We start from the raw sequence: 27,714 nt of genomic DNA, 5'->3' as shown, positions 1-27,714 counted from the left end.
AAGGACAGCTAACACAGCAGGCCCCAAATCGGGAGCTCCAAGAAGCAGCCCCATTTTTTAGAGGGGCTCTCAGAAGGTGCGGTTTCTGGCTCTGGGCTTCTGTTCATACCCACAGAACGGAAGCCGCAGGCCAGCAGCCTTAACAAGGGAGGCCTTGACAGAGAGGGCGGGGCGGGGCGGGGCGGGGGGGGGAGAGCTCTGAATCACTCGTCAGACCAAGTCTGCCATCCGTCGAGCACATGCTTGTCTCTGCTTGGCACAACCGGCCCACAACTGCGGGGTTGGCAGCAGGGCTGGCAGCTCCCTCGCAACCCAAAGCAGCACCGGAAACACCGCCTGTGCTTTGAGGGCTGCAGTTAATTGCCGTGCCTTTGCCGCGAGTACTTCAATTAGCACACCACGTTCATAAACACAACAAGCTACACAGTGGGTGGGCACACAACAGTTTTGCTAAGTAGGCACGGATGGGTCTTTTCCGACTCAGCCGCCTTGTCAGACAGCAGAATGACGGTGGAGAGGTTGGTGCCCATTCTCCAGGCTTTTGAGAGCGAAGAACTTCCTCGGAGATCAGACAATGTTTTGGAATCCGTTACACGGTCTGAGCTCGGAAGGTTCAAGGCACGCAAATAGGGGTGAAGGGCAAAGGGCCGATCTACTGTCTGCCATCACGGTGCTGGGCAAAGACTGTCTTTGGAGCATTTGGCCATCTGTCCCCCTAGGTGAAAGGACAAATGAATCCCAAAGCTGAGTTAATCCACGCATCTCTCATGACCCCTCTCCTGCTTGGCTGATGAAGTGCTTCAAGAAGGAAGCAGATACGTGGGTGATTGTTCCAGTCCTCTGGACAGCTGGAGATTCTTAGGCATCTTTCCAAATTGCTCTGAAGATTGAGAGCTCAATGCTGAGCTGCAGCCAGACGTCTTGAAGCAACCTTACTCCCCTTCCCATATGAGCCACGCTGAGACAGAAGACTTCCAGTTCTGAATTTCCCACAGTTTCTCACGATTTCCCAGATTGGTGCTTAACCCAACCGCAGTTTGTTTCTTGCCTACGAACAGGATTCTAAGCTTGGGTTTAATTCCGTTTCAGAATCCTCATTTGTAGGCAAGAAACAAATGAAGGCCCAATTTGGGTATCATGAGAATCTATCTAGCACATTTTTTTGCTAATCCTTCCTCCAAGGAGCTCAGGGTGGGCTTACATGGTTCCCCCTTCCCCATTTTATACTTACAGTGGTGAGGTAGATGAGAGAGAACATGTTACTGGCTCAAAGTTACCCAGTGAGTTTCATAGTGGAGTGGAGACTTGAACCTAGGTTTCCCAGATTCGAATCCAACTCTCTAACCACTACACAACACTGCCTGTCAGTAGTTAGTTCTAAACCAGGAAGCCTTTGATCTCAGTGAATGGGGGGAGGGAGAAAAAGAAAAGGTGTACGTGAGCCTGGGGACTTCTCAGGCTTGTTTTCAGAAGGCTGTCTCAGAGGGAAACTATACGAGATGCCCGGGCGCATGTCAGGTCCTGCAAGGTTCCCTGGGTAATGTAGTCTTACAAAGAACAACTGCTCCATGTGATTCTCTGCCGGAGAAAGAGCGGTAGGGGGCTTCTCTCTCTGTCTCTTGCAAAAAGCCTCTGCTCAAGTTTTCCTCTGGGAGCTCGGGGCAGGGGTGGGGGGCGGACGTAACAGGAGGCAGGAAATCCAGGGTGGCTTTTTGCAAGAGAGGAAGAGAAACCACGATGTGATTCTCCGCCAAGGAGAAGTGCGGTGGTGGTGGTTGTGGGGGATTCTTGCTCTCCCTCTCTGTCTTGCAAAAAGCAGCCCTGGATTTCCTGCCTCCTGTTACATCCACCTCTCCTCCGCCCTGAGCTCCCAGAGGAAAACCCGAGTGGAGGCTTTTTGCAAGAGAGACAGAGAATTCCCCCACCACCATTCTTCCCCCAGTAGAGAATCGCATGGAGCGGCTGTTCTTTGTAAGACTACACTGCCCAGGGAAACTTGTGGGACCCGATACTTGAAGAATACATGTTGAGCGTCTCGTGTAGTTTGGCTCTGAGTCATACTGGACCTACTGGGTGCATGGGAGCTGGACAGGGTTAGACTGAGGTGGGGGGGGGCGAGAGCTCCATGAAGGGAAGTATCTATCCTGGCCCCCATTTTAAACTGGAGAGGCAGCAAGTCTCACCTGAGCTTGCCCAGCCATTTCGATACCAGCATCGAGGAACTCATCAAAATCCTCGCTGAACTTCCCGGAGGCTGCTGCCAACTCTCCGCTCTGGCCCCGCGTGGCATGGACCACCTCTCCGGCCGACTGGTTCAGGTCAGCAGCTGCCTGGTTCAGCTCACTCTGAGCCTCTTGGAATGATTTCGAACTGGGAGGCAGCTAGGAGGAAATGAGAGGGGACAGATTAGTGGCTGACTGTCCACTGAGGATAGAAGCTGTTGCAGCAGGCCTGGCTTTCAGCGGTGGCAGGCTACACGTTTGCAGCTGTGGCGGACAAGGGAAGTTCAAAACTCCACTAACAGCAACAGCATCTCACCGACTCCACCAGCAACTTCTTGCTAGATTCACCAATGCTCTTCAAGGCCACGTCAACGTCCTTTTGGCCAGGCAGGCAGTTCACACAGTTGTTCAGAGAATGGGAGACAGCCTTGGCCACCTTCCAGGAAAGACACACAAAAGACAAAGAGCAGTGGGATTCAGGCTGGCAGCCTCTCAGAATCCAGAAGTTGGAGCATCACCAGCCCCACGCATTCCTCGCTGAGTGCCAAACCCCACTGCCCGCCATTCACCTGTGCCAACCTCTGCTGGCTCTCGGCATCCCCCGGAGCCACCAGGGCCTGTTTGGCTTCTTGGATGAGCATCGCCGAACCCTCCATGACATCCCTGGCTGAGTCCAACATGGCATGAGCCGCTGCCGGGTCGCTGGTAGATGCCGCAACGCCTCTGGCCGCTTGGGCCAAAGTCTTTAAAGCCTGAGCCGTCTCTCTGGCAGCAACCCCTGCATGGAGAATGCAACGAGCCCTCAGTTAATAGGGGACACTAGCCAACTTTCAGGGCAATGCAAAGCAAATCTTGCCCACCCCCCCTTAAGAGTCAATGCAAGCAGAACAGCTTTGTACAAAACAAGAACGCAGAAATGAAATGGCAGTGCCTCTGCAAAATCTGCGGGCTGAGCTTGGATTCTCTGCCCTCTGTCTGTGGGTGGGGGCTCAGGCTCCACAGGGCCCCAACCCAGACCCTATGGATCAGGCCCTAGTTTCCAGCTTCCTGCACCACCAGCTTGCGCCACTGGGCTATGGATCGCCAACAGTCAACGTTGTACTCCTTTGTATTGAATTAACGTCACACTCAAATACAAGCTAGAAGGCAAGGAGTCTGAGACCCACAGAAGGCGTCTGAACCTGCGTCTCCCAGTCCACCGCTCTAGCCACACTGGCAAAGGACCTGCACTCCATCCGCTCCAACACAAGGCTGGTAGTAGGAAAGAAAGTACTCCAACCAAGCCATGCTTCCACCCAGTCGCATTGTCCACGGGGATCTCCCAAACCGAAGGAGTCACTTAATTCAACACTTCCGAAATTGCTTCTGATGCATTAAGGGAAAGCCATGTGCTTTGCTGACAAATTCCCACCGGCCTGCCAGCATTGCCTGGTAACACAGCACGGCTTCTCAGCAGAAAGACAGAGCCATCCTGATCCAATGACCTCTGCTTCGCGGCAAAATCGGTCCAGGCTCGAGCTCTTTCCCAAACGGAGAGCAGCTCTGATGACCTTCACCAACCGCAGCCAGACATCTCCTCCTATTGAACGAGCCGTTGAACGAGGCCTCTGATTGGCTACCAGGGCACAAAATCACGTAGAGAACCCCATCCTGGTCCTGCCAGTAATTCCTCAAAGGAAACGCAGCCCCCCCCCCTTTATGCTGAAATGCAAGTTCTCAGGACATTTTATTCCTTGACAAAGCTACGTGGCCAGGATACCTTGGGGAGCCCGGCATCGTCTCCGCCCCCTCTGCCCCTCAGATCAGCAGAAAGGCCCTGGCTCTGGGACCCTTTTGCACTCTCATGCGTAAATATTAAAGACTCCAACACGGCTGAGTGCATCCGAAGCCTGGGCAACGTGGAAGTGTTACGGGCCTTATGCGCACTTTAAATGGTCAGGCAGCCTATAAAACGCGAAGTGCTGCTTTGGTTGGCAAGCAAGAGCAGGGAAGAGCACGAGGGAGCTGGAGAGAAGGCAGGCGTTCTCCCTGCCTTCCTACGAGGCTGCTGGGCAAAGGGGAGTCCTGGCAGAAGCCCCTCCGGCACCGTAAGAGCAGCCGAGCACCAAGGAGGAGAGGAATTTCCCCTTTTTTGGTTTGTCCAAGTGCATTGTGATACGCCGTCCTCATTAGACAGCTGAGGAAGGGGAGCAGATGGCGGCAGGGAGAGCACAGTGTGCATGTGTGTGTGTGTGTGGGGGGGGAGAACCACTATCCCCTGAAACAAGGTAAGGGGTTAAGGGACAGCAAACAGTGCTTGGAGTCACTGGCTGAGACGAGAGAAGGGGAAGCAGCAAGAAGTGCAGCACTTCCTTGCAAAGAACTTCTTACTTTCCTAGATCCAGAGGAGTTAGCCGTGTTAGTCTGTAGGTGCAAAATAGTAGAGTCCAGTAGCACTTTTAAGACTAACCAATTTTATTGTAGCATAAGCTTTCGAGAACCACAGCTCTCTTCATCATGCATGAAGAGAGCTGTGGTTCTCGACAGCTTATGCTACAATAAAGTTGGTCAGTCTTAAAGGTGCTACTGGACTCTTTACTATTTCACTTTCCTGTGTCTTACAGCTTATTTTATTACCATTTTCTTGTTCTCCTCATTCTACTGAATTTTATTGTACTCTATGACATCATAACACGTTTCATGATTATTTCACCAGAAGCTACTTCAGGAACATTTTTGGTAATTGGGACAGAAATATTTAAATTATCCTCCTTACCCTGCTCCCCACTCCAGGGAGCTCATGGTGACATAGACGTATCTTCAAAACCATCCTTATGAGGTTGGCTGGGCTGAGAGGGAGCCCCTCCCCTGAGGTCACCCAGCGAGCTCCACGGCGGGGAGGGGTTATGTGCTCAGTCCTCCTCTGATGCTCTAACCACTGCGCACCCTTGCCATGTGCCAAGGGCGGAGGCTCCCCTCCTTCCCCCGCATTTCATATGAAAATTCTGGACAAAACCTGAGAATTTTGAGGCTCTTAGCCCAAGGCTCCAAACTGATAATCTGGCAGGGCTGGGGAATGGCACAAGAAAAGACGGGCCGTTTTCTGCAGAGGAAAATGAAAGGCTGGCAGGGTTTAATCCTATGACCAGGCTTTCTGCTCCCCTTGGGGAGAACGGGGACCCCTTTAAAGCTTCAGATAGCAAAGCAGCGAAGACGTCAGTTCCAGGCTCGTTGCCTAGGAAGCACCTTCCACCAGGCTTGCAGCAAGAGGAAGACGGGCGGAACAGCTTGAGCCGACAGAACGAGACAGGCTGGTCTTCCTTTGTCACAGATGGAGCCAAGCCAAGCCCTCGGAGGGCCGCGTCCGAGGCACCCCTGACAGCTGATGTGCAGAGCGCTACGGCTGCCATCACATTTTTTTTCCAATTTAAATTTTATTTAATTTTTGAGCTGAACCTTACACAAGGAATGATGTTTAGTGAGACTTTTAGATTACATTTTGCTGCCACCGCATTTAGCCATTCTGCTGGTACCTGTGTAATGCTCGTTGCCTTGCGCCGCGCAAGTCAGCAGCTGGGCCATGGAGGAGCCAACGGCTTTGGAGGTGCTCCCCAGGTCCTGAGCACACTTTTCAAGCTGAGGGGAAGAGAGGAAGCTTAACATGAGGCCAGGCCCTGGCCTGCCCAACACCCATTCTCCCAGAGATTGCCCCCCGCCCCCTCAGAGGGGTGGGCACGATGGCATCCTCCGAGGTAGCAGCACTCCAACCACGAATGAGCAGTCATTTTCTCCTTTTTAAATATATTAATTGCTGTTTTGTGCTTTGAATTACTCATAAGCTGCTCTGAGTAATATCTTGTAGCAGGAGAAAGGCACCTTCATCATCAATAAATCACACACCACCATGTCCTGCAGGTTAACTGCCAGACATATCCGTGGGGTTAACCCTGCTGACAGCTGGGCTATGTGGCCCTGGGGGTCTGATGGTGAAAAGGGAGCCTAAAGTTCCTGCTAGCAAACATAGCTTGCACAACAAAAGTAGAGATGCCTTCTATGCGACAACATCCACCCCGCACAATCTCAGGCTGGTTCAAGTGTGTGAACGGAGAAGGGCTACGCTGTGTTCAGCCGTGGCCTGGAATGCTACCAAAGTGCATTTTTATACACATTTTTCTACAGTGCAAGCCCCAGAAATGTGGATAACAAAGATCTAGAACACGGGTCCCCAACTTGGTGCCCGTGGACACAATTATGCCCGCTGACACCTTTCCTGGTACCTGCCAAGTGTTTTTAGAAAGCAGGAGGGGCCAGGAGGGGCCTTTGCAAAGCATGGCTTCAGATTGGTTCTGGTTCTCTTTGGACTGTCCTAAGCAGAGTTGGTAAAAGCCTAACAATATCCCATCCATCCAAACGCTCTCCCCAGCCCCCGTTTTACCGTTTCTCCCGGGAGCGGTTTCAACTGTCCATCGAGAGCCGCCATCTTTGCATCTTGCAGTTCGTTTTTGAGTGTCTGGACTGTGTTTAGGGCGGAGTCTATTTCCATGGGACCGCATGCCTCGTGCGCCTTTGCGAAAGACATGAACGGGGTGAGCCCTGCTGCCCTCCACACCACATGCCTCATTTATTGTTCAAAGGATTCCACATGAATCGATGAACCACGTGAGAATGAAACCATCCAAAAACCGCAGACAGAAATTGCGCATCACCTCAGTAGGGTATTTTTAAGTGGAGCCAGTCCACATTTTTCAAACCTCATGTTCTCCTGATCAAACACATCATCATTTCCAAAATGGAAATGCGACACCTTCAAAATTCTTCAAACCAAGCGCAGTAAGAGTATTCACTTTCCAACTAAGACACGGCCGGCAAAAGGCAGAATTCCCCTTCTTCATTCACTACTCCAGAACCTGGGTCGACTCACCTTCTGGGAGGCCGTTCGCAGCTCCGCAAGGCTGGTGGCCAAGTTCTTGGCACACTGGCTTAGCTGCATGGCCGCCGCCTGATCAGCCACCGTTGGGACCGCTGCCTTAGCTGAGGCCACCATTTTGCTTCCCGGCTTTTAAAAAGAAAGCAAGAAAACAGACAGCACAGGTTGCTTTGTATGACCATCTGCTGACCTTGTGCGTGGTTACATACTCTACAAACCAGCCCCGGAAGCAGGCATGGCTCGCTTACAGCCAATGTGTTGATGGGTGCCAGTTCCAGACATTACCTTTCAGCTGCATGTTCTCTGGAAAGCTCCAGCATTCCCAGAAAAAAGAGTCACCCATGACACAACAGGAATAAAAGAGGCGGGCTCCCAACCCAGCCAATTTGCTTGGAATTCCAAAGAGTCTCTTCCAAACCAAAGTCCTCCCCCTGGCAATTTTTCCAACATTTACAAGAAGGCAGTTTGGTGAACGTAATCTTGTTTTCTTCCAAGCTGCTCCAGGACAGCGAGTTCCAGGGGCCAGTCCGCTCCCCCACCCCGTCCAGGTCCCCCAAGTTGACCATACCTGGAGGAAATTCTGGCTGGAGTTTATCAAGGCAAGCTGAGCGCTCAGATCCTCGGCCTGGGCTTGGCTCCCTCTCACGCCCTGGACAAGCTGGGGAATGTGATCTGCAACATGCTGTGGGGAAGGAGGTCAAGGAAAAGATGCCGTTGAGAACAACGCCAAGATCGAATGCAGAAAGCTGCAAGCGACCTGCCTGGCAAACTGCAGGGGACAGAGAAGAAAGGGTTTTAAGAGCAGACCTCCCGTGCAGTTCACCTATAGAAGGGTTTGCTGCTTTAAAAAAATAATAATTATATTAAGATAAAAATACAGAATTGCTCCCCCACTGCCTGCCAGCTTTAAAACCAGCTGCTTATGTACTTCTTTCTTTCTTATTTCCCTCAAAGCTCCAACATTTGTAAGAGTGCGTGAAAAGAAGCCAGGGGTGGCCACAGAGGGACATGCTGCCTCCTCCACCCCAGGGGCATGCTACATCGGCATAACGCAGGGATTTGATGCACACAAGCTGGATCAGGGCCAATATGAAGTACATTCTTTGTTGGTGCAGTCATCTCTCTGTAGATAATCAATCCTAGCCCAAAGATTTGCTGCCACTAATTTGCTCCATCGCAAAGAAAAGCGACAGCCCTCGGAGGGCAATCTGAGCGCATTCCATGGATTTGTTTGGATTTGCATTGCTCTCGAAGCACCAAGGGACCAGAGAGAACGCAGAGCCTATCTTGCTTTGCCAGCACATTAAGACCGGAGATTATAAATATGGATCCAGCGGGCCTCGGATTCTCCCACTTAGCTGCAATTCTACCATGAGCCATTCATCTGGAATGAAGGCCGGCCTCTTGCCGAGGAAGAACAGTTCCCTTTTGCACAACAAAGAATATTATCTCATTATTTCCATCCCGTAACATTTTGGAAGAAGCAGCCCGACTTGTGCTTAACAAAGACGCACACCCCCTGCAACGGGCCTTGGGCGGAGCAGCCTCTTCCTAAGTCCCAACCTTGCTGAAGCAGCGGGCCAAGGCCCATCTAGATCCCCCCCCTCCCGCCCCTCATAGACCTGACAGCAGATGGACAGATGCCTCTCAAGAGCTCCGAAGTAGGTCACACAGGCAGCGGCTTCCCCTGTGGTTCATACCCAGAAATATACACTTAGCTCCCTTAAGCACCAATCCTTCCATGAATCTCTCTAATCCTTTTAAAAAAGCAATCTGAGTTAATGGCTGCCAGCATATCTTGTGGCAGTGAGTTCCGTACATCACATGTGGTGCGAATAGTGCTTTCTGTCTCTCATAATCCTTCCGGCCAAGAAATGGGATCTAGGGTGGGGGCTTATGAAGATAAGAGACGGCTTGCTCCTCAGCTGATCCAGTTCTGTTCTGTACCACCAAGTAAGCAAGTTTCAAAGTGGAGGACAGCCTCTTGCTCCTGCCACAGGTAGGAGGTCACAAGGGAGCCAATTTAGCCCTTTGATCAACAGTTCTCCCCATATGACTCTTCCTCTGTTATTTCTGCAGAAGTGAATGGTTGCCATTCAACCCTGTGGGAAGAAGGAAAGCCCTACACATGTGATGGTGTAGTGGGCAGACTTGAAGCGGCTCCCAGTGCCTGGTGCAGACTGGCCCAGTCCCAAAGACAAGGATCCTGCAGGGGACAGGCCTTCCCTTTACACATGCACACAGAGAGCTAAGCTACAAGAGACGAATTACACAAAGAGGAGGGCGTGAAGGGAGTCGCAATGTTAGCCGGGAAGCTGAGTTTTAAAAGAGATCGGAAGGCTTTGTCAATTTCCCCTCTCTACAGAGCCAGGGAAATTGCTGCTCAGAAGGTTTGTTAATTTCCTCTTCACCTCCTAGAAGGGGAGGTGAAAGTGACAGAGCCTTGGGGAGGCAAAGAGGGAATAAACAAACCCTCTGAGCAGGGATCTCCTTGGCTCTGTAGAGGGGAAATTGACAGAGCCTTCCGATCTGTCTTTTAAAACTCAGCGACTCCCTTCACGTGAGCTTCCTCGTGTAATTTGTCTCTTGTAGCTTGGCTCAGAGTGAAGATAATGATGTCACAAAGCCAGAGGAAGCTGCCAAATTAGAATGCCTCTGCATTATCAGCCTTGGTCCCAACAGGGACGGGGAGTGGCTCGCTCACAACACAAATTGGTTGCCCCTTCTTAGAGGTTCACAGTTTGACTACCGTTGCCAGTTCGCTGTCAGTTTGGAACGGTCCACACCCATCCTGATTAGACTGCTGCCTCTTTCAACTGGGGCTTGTTTTCCTCTGTGCAGTAAACGGCCCCTTTCGCCCTCAATTTGCTTAGCTCATCTTTATTCATTTTGTAATAATATCCCTTCCCACATACTCTGCATGTTGCAGTCTTGGCTCACAAAAGCTTCTGCTGAAATAAATGTGGTAGTCTTTCAGATGCCACACGGTTCTTGGCTGCAGCAGATGAATGCAGTGAAATGGGCATTTTGCTAGAGAAGTGCAACAGCAAACTGAAGACTGCCTGGTGAACCATCCTACAATCTATGGCGTTGTGGCCATGATGGCAAGGGAAATGCTCTCTGCAGATGCTCAGAGTCTTCACACAATGACAGAAGACAAACCACTAACCCCTGAAGAGCAGCCACCATTCCCCGGCCAGGGGGCCGCTCTCACCCAGAGGATTTTCAGAGTATTTTCGCATACCTTGCAGCTCTGGACCAGCTGCTGGTGAGACGCCGTGTTCTTGTTTGAAATCGCTGCGTTCTGAGAAGCTGCAATGGTCTGAGTTGCCGCTGCCGCAGCCTGCTTTGCAGCAACCTAGAAAAGAACGCAAACAGAGTTTTGGCACTCTCCACCACCAGAAGTAAGTTATATCATGAAACAATGTGCAAGCTTTTGAGTTCTCCAAGACTCTTCATCAGCTGGATCCTCAGAACAAAAATAAATACAGGAGGCGGGAGAAAAGAGAGGGATGCTTCAGGCCGCAGTGGAAAGCCCCCCAAAGTCTCTAGGCCTCTATCATGGCTTGAACCGCCCCCCCCCGCCCCGTTTCTGTATAGATCGATCAACCTGATGAAGGTTTTGCGATATTTTGACAGGCCCTAATCAAAGACAGTTGCTTTTGCTTTTGGAATTCTCCAGTGTATTGAAACAGATATGCAGAATCTCAGAAACACAAGAGAAATTCACTTAACAGCTAAAACTCTTTCCTCTCTCTCACGCTTACATGCTCTTTGGCTTTTAATTCTAGATATGCAGAGAACACACCAGAGCATAAGGCCATTTCATTTCCAATGATAACTAAGTATAAGGCCATTTTATTTCCAATGATAACTAAGTATAAGGCCATTTTATTTCCAATGATAACTAAGTATAAGGCCATTTTATTTCCATTAACGACTCCCATTAATAACATTTGGTTCCCCTGAACCACAATCACTTCTAAGACAAGAGAAGATGCAGAGGCATTTCCGAAAGTGGTGCGCATAATCTGTCTGCCGCTGCGAGAGGAAGAGGCTAGCTCAGAAATGCACCCCAGCTTTCCCAGTGATGCTGCAAGAGATCTGGGGTGCACGTCTCAGTTTGCAGAGAGGGACGCTTGGCAAACCATTCCTTGGACCACCACGTAGCTTACAGTTTTAAGGCCCGCCCACCCACCCCCGCCCTTGAAGAGCTGCCAAAAAAGGCAGAAGGCGTTTCCTTGGGGCTACGTTTTCTGTTATTCATCCACTCGCACCGACCGGCTGCACAGTGCAAGAAAGCAACCCTTGCAAAGCGGCCACCCGCTTGGCGTCACTGAGGGCAGTAAACAGAGGAGGAGACCGAGAGATGTGCCTGGGCTGGCTTCTAACCTCTAATCTGTTGACAATTTTCTTCTTAATGGCGTTCTGGGCGGCTGCATTGGTGGCCACCCGCAGGCCTTCCGCTGCTTCCCGGAGCCTCTGCTGCTGATCTTCGTTTTCAGGGTGGGCTGCAGCCCCCTGGCAGGTTCAAAAGAGAAGCCAACAAGAATTGGAAAAGCTGAGAGATGCTTCCGGCACCCTGATTCACCTGCGGCCAAGTGGGGGCCCAGATCAGCACACTTGGAGCAACCTGATGGAGCCCCCAAGTGGCCCTTTCAAATATTTCTCAAGGAGGGATAAAAATATTTTTTGCTCAGTGTGTCCCTTATTAAGAAGAGGCAGGGCTCCATGCGTGTTCTATGTCAAAGTTTTATTGTACGGCTGCTTTGTGCGCATTCTAGAAAGGCAAGACAGGCGCGGCTTTTCCTATGCATGGCACTCTCTGCTGGCTTACAAACTGAGGAGGCCAAAGAAGGCAACAGACCTCCTGAAGCCACCTGGAGTTGTGCAAAAGCACAGCAGCGTTCTCATCCCCAAGGTGAGCACCAAAGAGCTCCCTGGCAGGCGAGGGGTGATTTTCATGAACATGCAGTGTGAGAGGAGTCAGTTGCATTTTCCACACCGAAACGAGAATACGCTGGAGCGAAGCCTGCTCACCACTGCCATGCCCAAAGTACACTTTTCTGTGAGCCAGTGCTGCTGTGCTATGTGGATGCAAGCAGCCACTTGCGTTTGTTCAAAAAAACACAACAACCCCACAGCCCGTGCATCATGGCAGGTGCAAGGGAGCCCCAACACACTTTGTAACAACACAGGTAGAGTTCAGTCAGAAACAGAAGTTCCAATATGAAATATAAGAGGACCTTAATTAATCAAACGAGAAAGTGTCAAAGGGAAAAAGGAAGCAAGGCAATCTGGATTTCCCAGCACCAACTGGGCCACCTCAATAAGCCTCGCTGAAAACTGCTTCAACTCAATCCGCTTTCCAGGGGTCTTGCAGATGTGTTTTCCCCAAAAGGAACCCCACTGATAGGATCTGTGTGGACGAGACCTAAACACCTGCCATGTGGCCATGCGGGTGGTACCTTTGCCGCTTCAACCATCCGGGCTGTAGAATCGGCCAGAAGTTTAGCAGCAGCCAGAAGCTTCTTGGAATTGTCCATGTCAATTTCCGCCTCCGCATCCGACCTCATGGCGTTCACGAGATCCGAGGTGGCTTGCGCAAGGACCCTGGCCTGCCGTACCATTTCACCTACAACAGTATTGAGTTAAAAATCTGCTTTTTATCTCTCCCTTTCAGACACATTTGCTCCCTTCCTAACTGGCTCCTGTGACCCTAGGAGGTGCACTAAGCATTTGGACTTAGCCGACTTTTGAACATAACCGCCATCTCAGAGGAGTATGCCGGGGCTTTACCACTCGGGTCTGCTCAAAGCAGCTTCAAGGGTTCGTAATACCTGGACCGCCTGCTTCAAGTGACTGACTGCCTCGTCCACACCGTCACCACCCAAACACTATGAAATGCTACTTTATTTGTCTGTGATATTCTTATACCAGCTTTCAGTGCAAAATCAGCAGATCTGTCAGATACCATCCTTTATATTTAGGCTGTGCTAAGTTTGCTTTTCACAAAACAAATTTCTCTTAAAAGTACTCCCTGTTTTACGGAGCTGTCCCTCTGACTGCATGCATATTTTCCTAAGACAGGAAACACATCTCCAAGCATTAACACCATGACTTAAAGAAGCATTTACAGAGTTATGCGAGATCTCTCTCGTTCTTCCCCTCAACACTACAAAGCAGTTCAGTAGTAACACACAAAGGGAGACACACAACCCTCTCCCCGCTCCGTGAAGTTCGAGCAGCTTACCAGCATCCCCCATGGAACTGAAGATGCTCTCGGTGACGCACATGATGGTGTCCGTGGCCTGGTCGTAGCGGCCGATGGGCTCCCCCCTGCTAGCAAACTGCCGGACATGCTGCAGGAGATCACTCAGGGCCTGGCTGACCACACTGGCGGCCGCACTGACCTGCTTGAGCAGCTCCGTGTCATCCGTGGCGGCTTGGCACGCCCGGACGCAGTTCTCGACAGAACGGTCCACCAGCTTCCCGGCTTCTATCAGCTGCTCCTGACACACCGGGGAGCTGATGGTCGGGCTGACCACCTACAAGGAAACACTGAAGGTCATGCAAACGACATACACCGAGCCTCTACTCCCTTCCATCTGGCTGCCCCTTCGGGCATCTGAAGAGACCTTTCTAACCGGGTCTAACTCATTGGCACCGACAGAAATGATGCTCTCCTCTTCTGCAGCTGTTCCCATTTCTCTATATCCTTCTTAAAATTTCATGCCCCAAACTGGATAGCATGAAGGTGTCACTGCTACCGAGGGCCAGAGTCTTTGAGTACACCACACACTTGGCACCACATGGCACAGAGTGGCCACCCCAACATTTAAACAACACAACTGCATCTTTAAATTCAGATGCTCCCAGAAGTGGGGATTGTTTTACCCACTAGTCCAGGCATGCTGGCATCTTGTACTAAAGTCCCCATTTACGAGCAGCTACCAATAGAAATTCCCACCAGAGACCAAAGCCCCACACCTGAGCCATACCTTTGCACAGGCAACCAGCTGAGAGGTGGAGAGCGCGCACTGGGTCGCAGCAGCAATCACTCTGTTCTGCAGAACCATGTCCTCGGCCACCTGAGCCACGTTCTTGGCCTTCAGCACCAGCATGGCTGCAGCATTGGCCACGGCTTTGGCAAGACTCATCAGCACATCCTGGGAAGAGGAAGAGAGGCAGCTGGGGGAACAGCAGGCCCCATGACATGCGCGGCGTTGACTAGGGCCTGATTCAGTAGTGCCGCTGGCCGAGACAAAAGCACTTTCTTGCTGGAATTGGGGGCACTTGCATGACGTCTTGTTGAAATTGGGCTGCTACCCAGACAAAGAACTATCCACCACGGGTCTGCCCCCCAACATTACCTAAATGCACCAACCGGGGTTTGGGTGGTGCTGGTATAATCCCAATGAGACGATGGCAAGAGTGGACTGAGGAGGTGGAATCAATGTGCTAACTTTTCTGGAAAGGGAGGGGAAAGCCCTCTTGCTTCTTAAGCTAGCCTAACAGAGAGGCAACATTGATTTGGCATCCCAAATGCAGCTGGTGACCCTGAGAGCCAGTCCAGCCCACCAGTTCCAAAATTAACACAACACAAAGGTGTTTGCGAGGCAAAAGAGGAGGGGTGGGAAAATCCAAGCAGTCTCCCATCCAATCAGGACAAAGAACATCAGAGAGGAGGCTGCCGTTACCTGGAACCGCTCATCTGTTTCGTTCTCCCCAATCTGCCGGAGGAGTTCCCCGCTGGCCTGTCCGATGCTCCCTGCTGCAGTCAAGACCGTCTGGCGAGGCTGGGAGGACCAAAGAGCAACAGGAAATCAGGTCAGGCCGTTCGTTTTTTAGAGGACACAAATCTCCCCTCCCGAACACCCACAAATCACTTGATTGCGCGCGCACACACACAGAACAAAGTAAACAACTGATCCAAACCAAGTTGATCCTACAGGATCTCAAAACCACACCAAGAAGCCTCAAGTGATTGACCGAGCAAAAAAGCACTCCTGACCCAGCCTCAGTAGGCGACAGAGCAGCTTACTGACAGGGAGCACCCACAAAATCGTAATAAATCTTCACATTTTACAGCACCTGCAGTTTTCAAAATGCTCCTGTAATCTTTCTTTACAACAAGCCTGTTGTAAAGACTAAGGAAAGACTAAGGTTGACCGTGGCTTATTTTTTTAATTAAAATATTCATACTCCTCCAGAAAAGAGGGGTCCAAGGAGGCCTGCCCAACGCCAACTTGTGAGTTCATGGTAGACTCAGGATCCAGGCCAGGGACATAGCTGTTCGTGGCTTGCTCTCTCAGGCCACACGGGGCTGCCATGTTTTGCAACCGTCCTATTGGGCTGTCCCTGATGTCAAGGCCTGGAACCCTGAGGCTGTTCCCAACCACCTAGCCACAAACTGGGTCTTGGGCCTCACCTCTCCTGAGGTCGGCTCCACAGCTTTCAGCAGGTCTGACACGGCCCCTGCCAGGGTCCGAGCGGCTTTCAGCAGGTCCTCTCCACTGCCGACCTCATCGTCCATAAGGGCGGCCAGAAGTTTCACCCCTCTGGACATTTCCGTGAGGTTTGAAGAGATGGTCGTGATGGCGCAGCCCACTGCCGTGTAGTCCGTGTCCACGGGGTCACCTGCCAAGCCAAAAAGGATCACCGGTGAAAAGCTTCCGGAACACACGCCCTGCCTGTCGTGGGACCGACTGCCTGGGCCCATTTGCTAGAGGAAGTAAGGAGGCTCCATCGCTGCTGGCTTTTCAGAGGAGGAGAAAAGGGGCTTTACTGCCTGTGAGGGCTTTTCAGGGCAGGTTCTGACTGGGGTTTCGGGCTGCGGGGTGGATTATTTTGTACATGCTGCTGCTTAGATCATATTATTGGGTTGAAAGCTTTATAGAGGACACTTGGCGTTCTTGTTCTAAAATGCTGTGAGCCCATACAGGAGAACGTCAGGCCAGTAAATATTTCCCGCAAATAAATAAATGGGAAAGAAAACTTCTGACGCCTGCTGAGCAGTGCTGCTCTCTCGCAACAGCTGTGAGGGTCTGAGCAACGCAGGGTGCATTCACAGGAGGCCTCTTGGGTACGCGTGGCTTACCTCCCCGGGTTAAAGGTGCCAGGGGGAGGAGGGGGAAGGAGTACCGGGTCTCTCTGCTCCTGAGGGGAGGGGCAAGGCAACACTGATGATACTGGGGCGAGGGGCCGGTGGCTGCTGTCCCCCACAACCCACCGCTGGAGGCCAAGAGCAAGGCAGCGGAACCAGCAGCCAGCCATTTACCTGCCGTCAAGTTCACCACAGAAGCGGTTCCTGCCGTGATGGCATCAACCTGAGAGTGAATTTCATGTTTCGACTCATCGACTTTGTTCTGAACCCAAACCCTGGATGCCTGCGGAAGAGGGTGAAAGTTAGACCACCTTGAGGGACCCTCGCCAGATGTTAGTTGTTGTGGGTTTTCCGTGCTGTATGCCCGTGGTCTTGGCACTGTAGTTCCTGATGTTTCGCTGGCAGCTGTGACTGGCATCTTCAGAGGTGTAGCACCGAAAGACACTGAGAGATCTCTCAGTGTCAATGACTCCGTCACTCTCTCAATCACTCTCAGTTTGACACTGAGAGATCTCTGTCTTTCGGTGCTACACCTCTGAAGATGCCAGCCACAGCTGCCGGCGAAACGTCAGGAACTACAATGCCATGACCACGGCAATACAGCCCGGAAAACCCGCAACAACTAACGTTCTCCGGCTGTGAAAGCCTTCAACAATATATCCTTGCCAGATGCTTTTACGTTCTGGATACTTTAGGTAAGTGTGAAAATTAAAGGAATTAGCATGTTGGCAAAACTGTTTACTCTTATGGGCTCTTCCGAAATGTGGGGAAACTGCCAAGAGGCATCCAGACACAAGGAAAGCGAGTGAGGGCATCAAAATATGAAACCCAAACACACACTCTGAAATACGGGCATTTCTTCCAGTGCCCTCTCTGGGGCCATACCATGTCATTTCCAAGAGGCGGGAGGTTGTCCACTTCCGTGAGGTCCGCTTGCACCTGCTGAACCGCGTGCATGCTTGTGTTAATGGTCCCCATCAAGGCCTGCTGCGCAGAGGTCTGTTGAGCCAGAGAGAGAGATTTCAGATGCCGTTCAAGGGCAGCTCTAAGCTCTCCGATACATTTTCAAGACAAGCTGCCTCATCTCACTTTACAATAAGGGCTGCAGGAACATAATGAGGCCGAAGTATCAGAAGCAATAAAAATCAGCATCGTTCACGTTGCAAAATCCACCGCGATCCGTTTTATGCAGGAGAGGCAAGTGGGGTTATTTTAGCCTACCAACCTTTCCATTTAATGTATTTTCAATTTTACCTAAGATCGTAAGAGCCTTTGGCCATTTGCAATAAATTATTGCTACTATTTTAGCAAAGGCTGCAGCGGGTTCAACACGGATGGAATCTGCAAACGGCCTATAGATCAGCCAGGTCCAAGTGCAGAGCTGAGGCAGGCCGTTCTGTTGTTCATCTAAGCCCACATCAAGCCACCACACAGCCAGCCAGCCAGAACCCTGGTCCACTTGCTCTAGCTGGCAGCAGCTCGCCACCTCTCTCTCTCTCTCTCTCTCAAATGAAACAGAGAGCTCAGCCCCAGCTCCTGCCACATTCCAACAACTTCCAGGACCTGATCCTGGGAGTTTCTGCATGCAAAGATATGCTGTTGCTGTTACGCCACCTCCTTACATGGAGAGCAATTCGTTCACTGCGCTTGCATTCCATCCTTTCTCCCAGTAGCTCACCCCCTTCCATTTAAGCCTCACAATAGCCCTGAGGGGTAGACAGAGGGCGAGTGGCCCACAGCTGAGCAAGGATTTGAACTCGGGTCTCCTGACCTAAGCTCTACACTCTTACCCACTGTCTTTTTACAATCCCTCTGACATTTCCCCCTCCTGCTCATGTTCATCCCATCCAGTTTACATATGAGTAAGTGAAGGGCACGCTGGCGATTTCTCTGGGGGCTTGGAAGCGCGGCAGAATTCCTCCAGGGCTTCAGCCCCCGTTGGCCTGCGTTGTGCTTAGAGGCTGCCCAGTCGCCGCTGGTGCCCAGTCCGATGGACCCCACGGGCAACCCGCCTTGGCTTTCTCAGCTCAGCACCCTGCCTAAGAGCACTTTCTGAATAACTAGGATCAGTTTTAGACTGAAATGGAAGAGTCAGCAGGAAACTTCAACGGAGACAGTTTATCATCTAAAACAGGCCACCCAATGAGACCAGCTGATATGTCTAAAATAGCTGTAAGCAGGAAAAACCCTGAAGTGATACTATCAAAACTTGGTGCCAGGTTTATCACACGTGCATCGATGTCCCTTCCCCAAATGCCTTTCAGCTCTTCTTTCACCAGCTCCTTTTTTCTCCACCAAGGAACTCTGGGCACAACTCCCCTGTGAAGCAGGCCAAACTGAGAGTGTAGGACTCACCCAAAATCTCACGACAAGCATCGTGGCTGAGTGGGAAATCGAACCCAGCTCTCCCAAGTATTAGTCCAGTAGTCCTACACTGGCTCTGCTGAGGCAAATGCTTTAGAAACAGAATCAAAGACAGCTGGAGAAAGTTTTTTTCCATGCAGCCGCACCACCAGCATGAAATATTCTCCTGAAGGCAGCCAGAGTGTCCCAAAATGTGTCTCAACTTGGATTCATTTTCCACCTCTGAGATCAATGCCACTTTCTGCATCCTTCATGAAGAGAGCTAAAGTTTTAGCCCTTTCCTCTAAAATTCTAGCAACAGGAAGGGGGACCCAAAGCTCTACCGGGGACCCCCTGCGAAGGAGCTGGGCAACGAATTCAGGACAGACAGCAAACGAAGCGCTTCTGTGCTCCCACTGCTGAGAGGCCCCTCCTAGTCGGCTTTGCAAGGGGAACAGGCCGGTTCAGGGAGTGGAGGTCCAAAAAGACTTAAATAGAACCTCCATGTCCACAAGCAGAAAGCCTCCACGCAACAGCGTTGGGGAGCAAAGGGCAGGGAGCATCAAGCTTGCAGGCCTTCCCAGGGGCATCGCATGAAACAGGACTAGATGAGCTGCCAGATGCAGCACAGCCGCTCCCAGGTTCTTGTGGTTCCGATCCAGCTAACACGATCGCTCTGCCTGCCAGAGGAACGAGAGACATCTGCATTCCCGCTCGAGGAGGCAAGCTTGGATGTGCATCTTTCCTGGGTAAGTAAGACGTCTCCTGGAGTCAGGAGACTCGGCTTCAGGTCCACCGGCAATCATTTTCAAATCCTGACTGCATTTCAAAGGCTTCCCTTAGGACAACTAAACGGATGGAACGTCGTGTCTTTAATGTGCCCGCCAACTGGCAACGGCGATGCGACTGCTGGCAGGAAGAGACGGCAAGCCAGTCGGCATTTTCTTTTGTGTTCTGAGTTTAACGTCACAGCCCTCTGAAGCTCGTGAGATCCCTGCTACAAACTCCGTATGGGGAAAACAAAGCCTATTATTTTCCAAAACGTGCTACAGAGTTAACCAGTTGGTAATGATGCTACTGGCTGGTTTTATGATCCTGCAAATTGGTCTGACTACGAACTCTTAGGAATTTGGTTTCACTGCTGCTTAGTACTATTTTTAATTCTCTATCGGGTGCTTTCAGGGCTCATTTCGAGGGGGAACGCACAGGAACGCAATTCCGGCAGTTCCCAAAAGGGGTCACATGTCAGGTGGCCCTGCCCACCTGACTCTCGGCCATTGTGGGCCCGTTTTGGCCTGGATTGGGGCCGAAATGGCCTGGATCAGGCCTCTGACGGGTGGTGGATCACTCTCCCACTCAGCAGTGGCCCAGTCGTGACCATTTTGTGCCTCGTTTCAGCCATTTTCAACCCCTTTTTGCCATTTTGGGCCCAATTTTGGCCCGAATGGCCAGGATTGGGTCCAAAACAGCCAGGATAGGTGATGTCAAAGGGGTGTGGCATATGCAAATCAGTTATACTAATGACACACTTCCGGTGATGGCAAGAGGCATGGCATATGCTAATGAGTTATGCTAATGAGTTCCTCTAGCTCTTTTTCTACAAAATGACCCCTGGTTGCTGCCATGGAGTCTTTCAATCTGCTGCTTTCAACTGGCAGGCAGTGTGATGTAGTGGTTGGAGTGCCAGACTATGATCTGGAAGTCCCAGGTTCGAATCCCTTCCCGAGTGAAGAAGCTTGTGGGGTGGTCTTGGGCTACTCACTCTCAGCCTCGCCTACCTCACAGGGTTGTTGTCGGGACAAAATAAGGGATGGGAGGGCACATGTACGCCACCTGAGCTTGGAGAAAGATCAGGAGTATCCAAACTTTTTGAGCCTATGGGAACCTCTGAAATTTTGAGCCAAAATGGCTGCCAGAGGAGGCGGAGCCAACGGCAGTATTTCCCTCTTTGCTTTGCAAAAGAATCACAGAGGAGGAATAAAAAGAAAGGAAACAGAGTGGAGAGGGAGAAAGAGAAGGGGGAATGGAACCACATAAAAACTAAGGGAAGCCCTGGTGTTCACCAACCTTTGTGCTCCTCCAGTAGCTGCAGGTGCTATTGAAGCGGAAAACCTTTTCATTTGAATGAGGGCAGCCAGTAACAAGCCCTGCCTCATAGTGGCCCCTTTCTGATCAGCTCAGTGGGCGCCAGGGGAAGTACTGGGAGCTGCCATGGTGCCCAGGGGCAACACGTGAAGGAACCCTGATCTACGTCTGCACGCTTGCTCTGTGACATTTCTGAGCACCAGAATCGTAAATCCTTATTGTGGGCACTAACATTCCACACATTTCTGAACCAGAAATGCTGCCGTACTTGCCTACAGGACTGTGTTATCATCCCCTCTTCTCCTCTGTCCAGGGAAGAACTGGCAGGTAAGAGAAGGGGGCGCATATACTGGCATACACCGTACCAAGTCTACCCAGTGCCAGGGGAGAGGAGGAATGGGGTGCTTACCAAGGGGGGCATATGTCCCCTGTGCATTTGCCCGACAGTGACCTGTTGTTGGGGCGAAGGCATGCTGCCTACATTGAAGGTCTCCGGCCCAGTGGAGCCTGAACGCATGACTGCCGGCAGCGCCACAGAGCCATGCTCCACCTTCCCCGTTCGGTTGAACTGCTGCTGCAAGATAGTCGATCTGCAAAGGAAGACGTGGGGTTTCCTTATCAAAAGGCGAGGCACTCCCCTTTACAAAAGGGATTCCGGTTTCTAAAAGTCAAGGGGCCAATGAATTTTTCTAAAAAAATATTCTATCACTTCTCTGTGCCTGGGTGTGCCCCTCGATGTCCCGCATTTCTTGCACCTCCCAGAAGAATTTACAAGCATCCTCCTTCCGGAGCTGATTTCCTTCTCTGAGCAGAGGCCTGCTGGGTATTCTTTTTCTTTTGCGAGCTTTAGCGATGGTTGTATTTGCATTACGATTACTAATCTCCTGCATTTATATTTTATCGTTTTCATTCGTTGCCCCTTTTCCTATTATCATAAGCTGCCTTGAGCAGCCAGCAGCAGGAAGGAGGGAGAGGAATACCGCGCACACGACAGCTAAATAATAAAAGCTCCTCCACTGCAAAAGCGGAATGGCTGAGCCCAAGACTGCGTGGCTTGCCCAAGGCCATCTTTTACACTTAGAGATGAGACTTAGAGGCACACATCTTAAGGGGGAAGATGGCACCATGTATCTCAGAGGCCACGGATCCAATTCAGGCAGCCCTGCTGTGGCAACGAAGAAGCACTTAAGGGCATTCCCGTTTTGCAGAAGGTGATGGCAGGGAATGCAAGAACTAGGCCTTCCCAGAGACCACTAAGAAAAAACATGGCCAGTTTGAAGCAGGGGCTTCTGGCTCACAGCTCCCATGCAGAAAACAAAATCTCTTTAACTTGGGGAAACGTACTTTTTAGGCGATACGGATTCTTCCAACATGGTGGATTCCTCGTCACCCTCAAGGCCGAATCGGTCCTTGCTTTGCTTCTGTGGAAGAGGAAAGGTCAAAGATGCCATCTCTCGTCAGCCTCTCAGAAACCCAACACGTTTTAGAAACCAGGAGCTGCTTCCACTGTGATGCAGGGACGTCGCTAAGAATTCAGACTGCACTCTGGGCATCGCTTCACCCACAGACACAACTACTGTGGTCCTCACACTCAGCTTCCTTGTTCACATCCTTTTGTTGTTCGGGTGTCTGCTCACATTCAGACTAATTTCTCAAGTCCCTCTGGTCAGAATGACACATTCAGCAACAGGAAATAAAATGCTAGTGCATTCAGGACAGAGAGATACCCAACCTCGTCTACAGGGTAACTGGTTCCACTGCTGAACGGCTTTCGTTATTAGGAAGCCCCTCCCAATGTCCAGCTGAAATCTTCCCCTCTTGTCACTGAAGCCCACTGGATCTGGTCTCATCCTCTGAGCAGCAGAGAACAAATCTCTGCTCTCTTCCTTGGGGCAGCCCTTCAGGTCCCTGAAAGGGGTAATGCTGAGACCCCTCAAGTTTCTCTTCTCCAGGCTAAACACACCCAAGTCCTTCAGCCTCTCCTTGCACAGCTTACATTCTTGACCTCTGTCTGAATTGGGCACTCACTAGACACTGTCAACCCCCAATGTTTACTTATTTTTTACTTGGCAAAACGCTTCTGAGTAGAGATGGGCACAAACCTGAAAACGAACCAAAAAAACCCATGAACCAGCCCAGTTTGTAGTTTGCCAACCACGAACCAGTGGTTCATGGAAGCTCGTTTTCACAAACTTCCACGAACTGGTCTGCTGGTTCGTATTAAAGGGCAGTTTTAAATGGCCATTTCCCGGGGAAATGGCCATTTAAACTTTTCCTGCTGCTTGCAAGTGGCAGGTCCCTTTAAACTATCAGCTGGCAGGCGGTGGAGGGGGGATTTAAACCCCACAAACCACGAACTGGTTCAGGAACTTGCCCCAGTTCGTGGGAGTCTGTGGTTCCTGGTTCATGGAAACGCACAAACCACGAACTGCACGGTTTGGTTTTTTGTGGTTCGTGCCCATGTCTACTTCTGAGTTGCACCAACAGGATAAGCTTGGAAATCTCCCAGTTCACAGCAGTAACTTAGCCAACGCCACGGATTCCTCTCTGCACCCCGAAGTGTTTCCAAGCACAAGTGTCCCACAAGGTCAGACACTCAAGGATTTACCTTCTTCAGGATGATATCGATGTATCCGGCAATTAACTGAGAGATCTGCTCGCCTTCTGTGGTCTGCACCGAGTAGTAGCTTTCCTGATACTCGCCAAAATCCTAAGGAAAGAAGGAAACGGTGCACGGGTGTCCAGAAACATCCAGAGTACAATGGCTGAGGCTGGAAGACCAATGAATGAACGTGAGCCACAGAGAAACAGGACGGGGGGGCCATGGGAGCCTTTCCACCATAGTAGGAAGTCTACTCAATCAAGTTATACTTCATGCAACGGAGCACAAGATTCATTGGGGAGTGTGTATCTTCAAAGCATTATGCACGACCCACAACGGCTTTAGATCCAGAGGAGTGAGCCGTGTTAGTCTGTAGTTGCACAATAGTAAAGAGTCCAGTAGCACCTTTAAGACTAACTAACTTTATTGCTGTATAAGCTTTCGAGAACCACAGTTCTCTTCATCAGATGCCTCTGACAAAGAGAGCTGTGGTTCTTGAAAGCGTATGCCTCTGACAAAGAGAGCTGTGGTTCTTGAAAGCTGACAATGCATCTGACGAAGAGAGCTGTGGTTCTCGAAAGCTTATGCATCTGACAAAGAGAGCTGTGGTTCTTGAAAGCATATGCTACAATCAAGTTGGTTAGTCTTAAAGGTGCCACTGGACTCTTTACTATTCCACAATAGTTTAGATTTGTTACTTCTGAGCAGTACTGTCACCACCTTGGGGGTGGGGGGGGGTGTTAAACCTTTGCAACACCCATGGGCTGCTGGCACGCGCACGTGCTTGAGGAAGAACGTAAAAGATGCAGTCCTTGCCTGCCTGTCGTTCCTCAACCTTTCCTCCAGCAGGAGCTGAGCAGCTGGCTTGTGAGGGGGCCCTGCTGCACATTGGCCTGGGTGGCATAATATCTATGGCTAACCCCAGCCAAAGGGAGATTCCAAAAACTGGACCTTTGGCCGCAGTAGCACCACGGACAGCAGCCTGCCAAGGGCAACCGATCAGCTGAGGGGCTGGCCCTTGGGCCCTCTTCGACTATCCCACACACGTACCAGAGTGAAGCTTTTGGGTGAAGCCGCCCAGCGTTTGACGGTCGTCAGCGGCCATTCCTGCAGCACTTCCTTGGTCCTTTCATCCACGCGCATCACGGACTCCTTGGTGATGCCCAACAGGCGAGGGACCAGCTTGTTCTTGCCCTTCATCTTCTCCTGCAAAGGGAACACTGGGGGCTTAGGCAAGAGCGGAAGATGCCCGCGAGGCTTCGGGGAAGGCACTCCTAGAACTGGGAGGCGCTGTCCAAATTCCTTGCAATAACTCACTGCAGCAGAGGGGAGGTGGCAACCAGCCTTCAAACTGGTTTCTTTGGCTACCAAGCAATGCAATTCTGATGCTCTGTACCCTGAAGGAACGCTGTCAGTGACCACAAAAGGCGACACCCAAGTGCTGAGGTCATGGGGCGGGGGGGAAACGTAGGAAGTCACAGGTAAGCCCTGCGAGCAGCAACTCACTCGATCTGCTTCACTTGACACACACATTTAGTTTCAGGTGGGAAATTGGGTTGGTCTGTAGTAGAAGAACAAGGTTTGGGCCCATTAGCAACTAGATTTCCAGGGTGTAAGATTTCGAGAGTCAAAGCTCCCTTTGTCACCCACACGGAGTGGGAAAAGGGATTCCTTATAATCCAGGCAGAGGGTGGGAGGGGTGTCGCAAATTAGAGTGCCAGAAGCTAGCTATGTATCTGTGTGTACGTGTGTGTGCGTTATCTACACAAACGTGTAGACGTGCGTATTTATATACGTAAATATATATATATATCTGTATTACAGGTGCCAATTTTCTGCACTTCACATCCCTGCTCTATCAAGCTAATTACAGTATGTATTATAGCTAACTTCCTGGTAGTCTAGTTTACAATACCCTCTCCCACACTCTGCTTGGATTATAAGGACTCTTTCCTTTTTCCGCTCCTCATATCTGGCAAAGGGAGCTTTGACTCTGGAAAACACCTACCCTAGAAATCTAGTTGGTCTTTAAGGTGCTACTGGACCCAAATCTTGCACAAATATTTAAGGAATAGCAAAGAGATTCAACATCACTGTCAATAAGCACATGTGCTATCAACACTTGGTTGACCCAGAAGACTCCATCCATCCTTCCTCATTATGTAAATAAGCTTTTCAGTTACCTGAATTTCTGACTGGAGTAGAAAGGCTCCAGCCTAATATAAGACTTGGGGTAGATTCAGACACGTACTTAACACTGAGCCCGCTGGCTGCCTGCAGGCGCATCACTTCAAAGCACATACTGTTGTGCACCGCCGCTTGCATTTATTTATTACAGAAAATTTCAGTGCTGCCGTTCCATCTGAAAATGATCCTCAAGGCAGCTTACAACCAATGAGCACAAGGCGAATTTTTTCACAATATAAAACCTAAAAAGGAAAGCCGTCATTAACTGTCTAATGACCATACCCTCCCACAAATTTTGTTCATCTGATCGGTGCTACTGGACTCTTGGCTCTTGTCTAATGACCGGGCGTAGAGAGCAGGCCTCTGCCTTCACACTGGCATGTCACCTGCTCCTGGCATCATTCAGACAAGCATGTGTCGACACCTCTTCCCTAGTAACAATTCTAGCCACGGGACACTAAGCGGTCTCAAGCCCACCCTGGACTTTGGTTGCACCGAGAAGATGAAAGGGCCACCGATGAAGGGTCCATTCAGGAAGCTAGAGTGAGTTTGCGGGCTGAGCGTTTGATGCAGGTCAGGGTCCAATCCAGCTGAGCCCAACTTGTCAAGGAGGACCTGCAGTGGGTCTTGAAGGACGTCGGGCACCCCCATCCTGTTCTGGTCAAAGAGAAGATCTGCAGGGAGACCAGCCACACTCCACAAGGGCAGCGCGAAGCCCTTGCGGGATTGCAGACCACTTCCTCAGATGAGCAACACGGAGCTCTGCGTTGGCTGGCTATAGGCTACAGGAGCTTTCCGTTTGCTACGGCCTGGCCTCGACTCTGCTTTCAGCCACAGGGAGAGGGATAATAAGAACACTGCGTGGCACCCCCGCGCAGCAAAATTTACAGTGTGCACCACCAATCAATGGCAGCCACTTTTATTGATTTATTCACTGCTGCCGAGGAGACCCAGGCTAGATGCAACAGGCAGAGATTTGTATTTTCCCTCTCTTCTACAGCATGAAATAAGTTTCTAGACCTCATGGTTGAAAGTCATCAAAATTATTGAAGAGTTAGATTATGTGAAAGGGCGATGGCTCGGAGTGTCAGATCTGGCTTTTGGGCATGGGGGCAACTGCTGAAGTCAGTGGTGCCCACCCACCCCAGACTTTGTGCTGTGTTATAGCTCAGAATTTTAAAAAGGGACCGGCCATCGCTTAGCAGGAGGCGCTTGGGCCTTCACGTGAGCTTGGCTGCTCCCAATCTGAGGCAGTTTGGAGGTTCAGTGCAGCGTGGGGGTGGGCACACAGAGAGAATTACTAGAGCAGCACGCGTCTCCAGTTTGTCAGTTTGATTTGGGAAATCCATTGTTCTCAGGCTTTTTAAAGTCCCACATGCCACGCCGTAAGAACTGCAAGCTGCTACAGGGAGTCGCTCCACCCCCAAGTTAGAGGATAGCAAAAACGAGCCTTTGTTACGTCCAACAACTTGAGACTCCAGAGACTCCCTCTGGCGTCCCTGACAAATTTGTCACAGCTAGACATTTCACGCCATGGTTACTGAAATTACATAGTTACTAATGGCTCCAGTCAGAACTTTAAAACAAAAGTTACGGAAAGCTAATATGCACTTTTAATTTAACGTGGCCCAGCATGCCTGTGCAGACAAATAATTATTCAAATTGTTTTCTTCCTTTCCCATCTGACGGTGCCCGTTTGAGGCCACCTGTTATCAGAACCTCCATGTAATCTCAGCGTCTGAAAACTCACGGCCTGATTAAGCCGTGGCATTTAGCGTCCTGGGAGAGCCATTTTGGTTCTTTGTGCACAAATCACTCCTTTGTCGGATACTTTACTCATCTGCAAAGGATGTAGTGAACAGACTGCAGAGGAAGTGTTGGGATTCCTCGAGAAACCGTGGGTGCCTTCGGTCCCCATCCATTAGCAATGCCATTAATAGGCAATGAAGCTTTAGGGCTCTGTTTGCATGTCTCCCTTCCTTGACTGCAGGCTGCAAGCAGCCCTCATCCCTTTGGCCGTTTTCACAGGGCCGTGCAAAGAGTGACAAAGAGCTTAGCCAACATACTGGCAGTGGCCCATCATGACCTGTGAAGCCAAATCAGAGTGAAGCGTTCCTCTATCTGTACTCTAGGCAGCTGCAAAATAAAAGAGCACCCAGAAGCACCGGGGAGTAGAGTCACAGGTCCTGGGACCAGAAACTGAGGGCAAGAGGGTGAATAGGTATCTGCTTTCCATCCCCCAAACCCACCCCTCCGCCAGAGC

The 27,714-nt window shown here is 50.8% G+C and overlaps 1 protein-coding gene across 2 annotated transcripts in view; it reads right to left on the bottom strand.

Annotated features, from left to right (window-relative positions):
• The window catches only part of TLN2 (talin 2), a 134,028-nt gene that overhangs the window by 44,419 nt on the left and 61,895 nt on the right, over positions 1-27,714 (bottom strand). For both annotated transcript variants that reach the window (XM_055002171.1, XM_055002170.1), the window contains exons 10-29: positions 24,315-24,470; positions 23,271-23,372; positions 22,007-22,083; positions 21,072-21,252; positions 17,120-17,233; positions 16,409-16,517; positions 15,560-15,768; positions 14,829-14,927; positions 14,130-14,297; positions 13,382-13,676; positions 12,597-12,763; positions 11,521-11,649; positions 10,373-10,486; positions 7,697-7,810; positions 7,123-7,257; positions 6,637-6,765; positions 5,735-5,837; positions 2,792-3,000; positions 2,539-2,658; positions 2,184-2,381 (exon numbers count right to left, since the gene is read on the bottom strand). In XM_055002171.1, coding sequence (XP_054858146.1) covers positions 2,184-2,381; positions 2,539-2,658; positions 2,792-3,000; positions 5,735-5,837; positions 6,637-6,765; positions 7,123-7,257; positions 7,697-7,810; positions 10,373-10,486; positions 11,521-11,649; positions 12,597-12,763; positions 13,382-13,676; positions 14,130-14,297; positions 14,829-14,927; positions 15,560-15,768; positions 16,409-16,517; positions 17,120-17,233; positions 21,072-21,252; positions 22,007-22,083; positions 23,271-23,372; positions 24,315-24,470 — 2,928 coding nt within the window. The remainder of the gene's footprint in view (positions 1-2,183; positions 2,382-2,538; positions 2,659-2,791; positions 3,001-5,734; positions 5,838-6,636; positions 6,766-7,122; positions 7,258-7,696; positions 7,811-10,372; positions 10,487-11,520; positions 11,650-12,596; positions 12,764-13,381; positions 13,677-14,129; positions 14,298-14,828; positions 14,928-15,559; positions 15,769-16,408; positions 16,518-17,119; positions 17,234-21,071; positions 21,253-22,006; positions 22,084-23,270; positions 23,373-24,314; positions 24,471-27,714) is intronic.

Source organism: Eublepharis macularius, chromosome 18 (genome assembly GCF_028583425.1).
Source record: "Eublepharis macularius isolate TG4126 chromosome 18, MPM_Emac_v1.0, whole genome shotgun sequence".
NCBI lineage: Eukaryota > Metazoa > Chordata > Lepidosauria > Squamata > Eublepharidae > Eublepharis > Eublepharis macularius.
The sequence above is the reverse complement of the archived record's forward strand: the minus strand, read 5'-3'. Positions and strand labels throughout refer to the sequence as shown.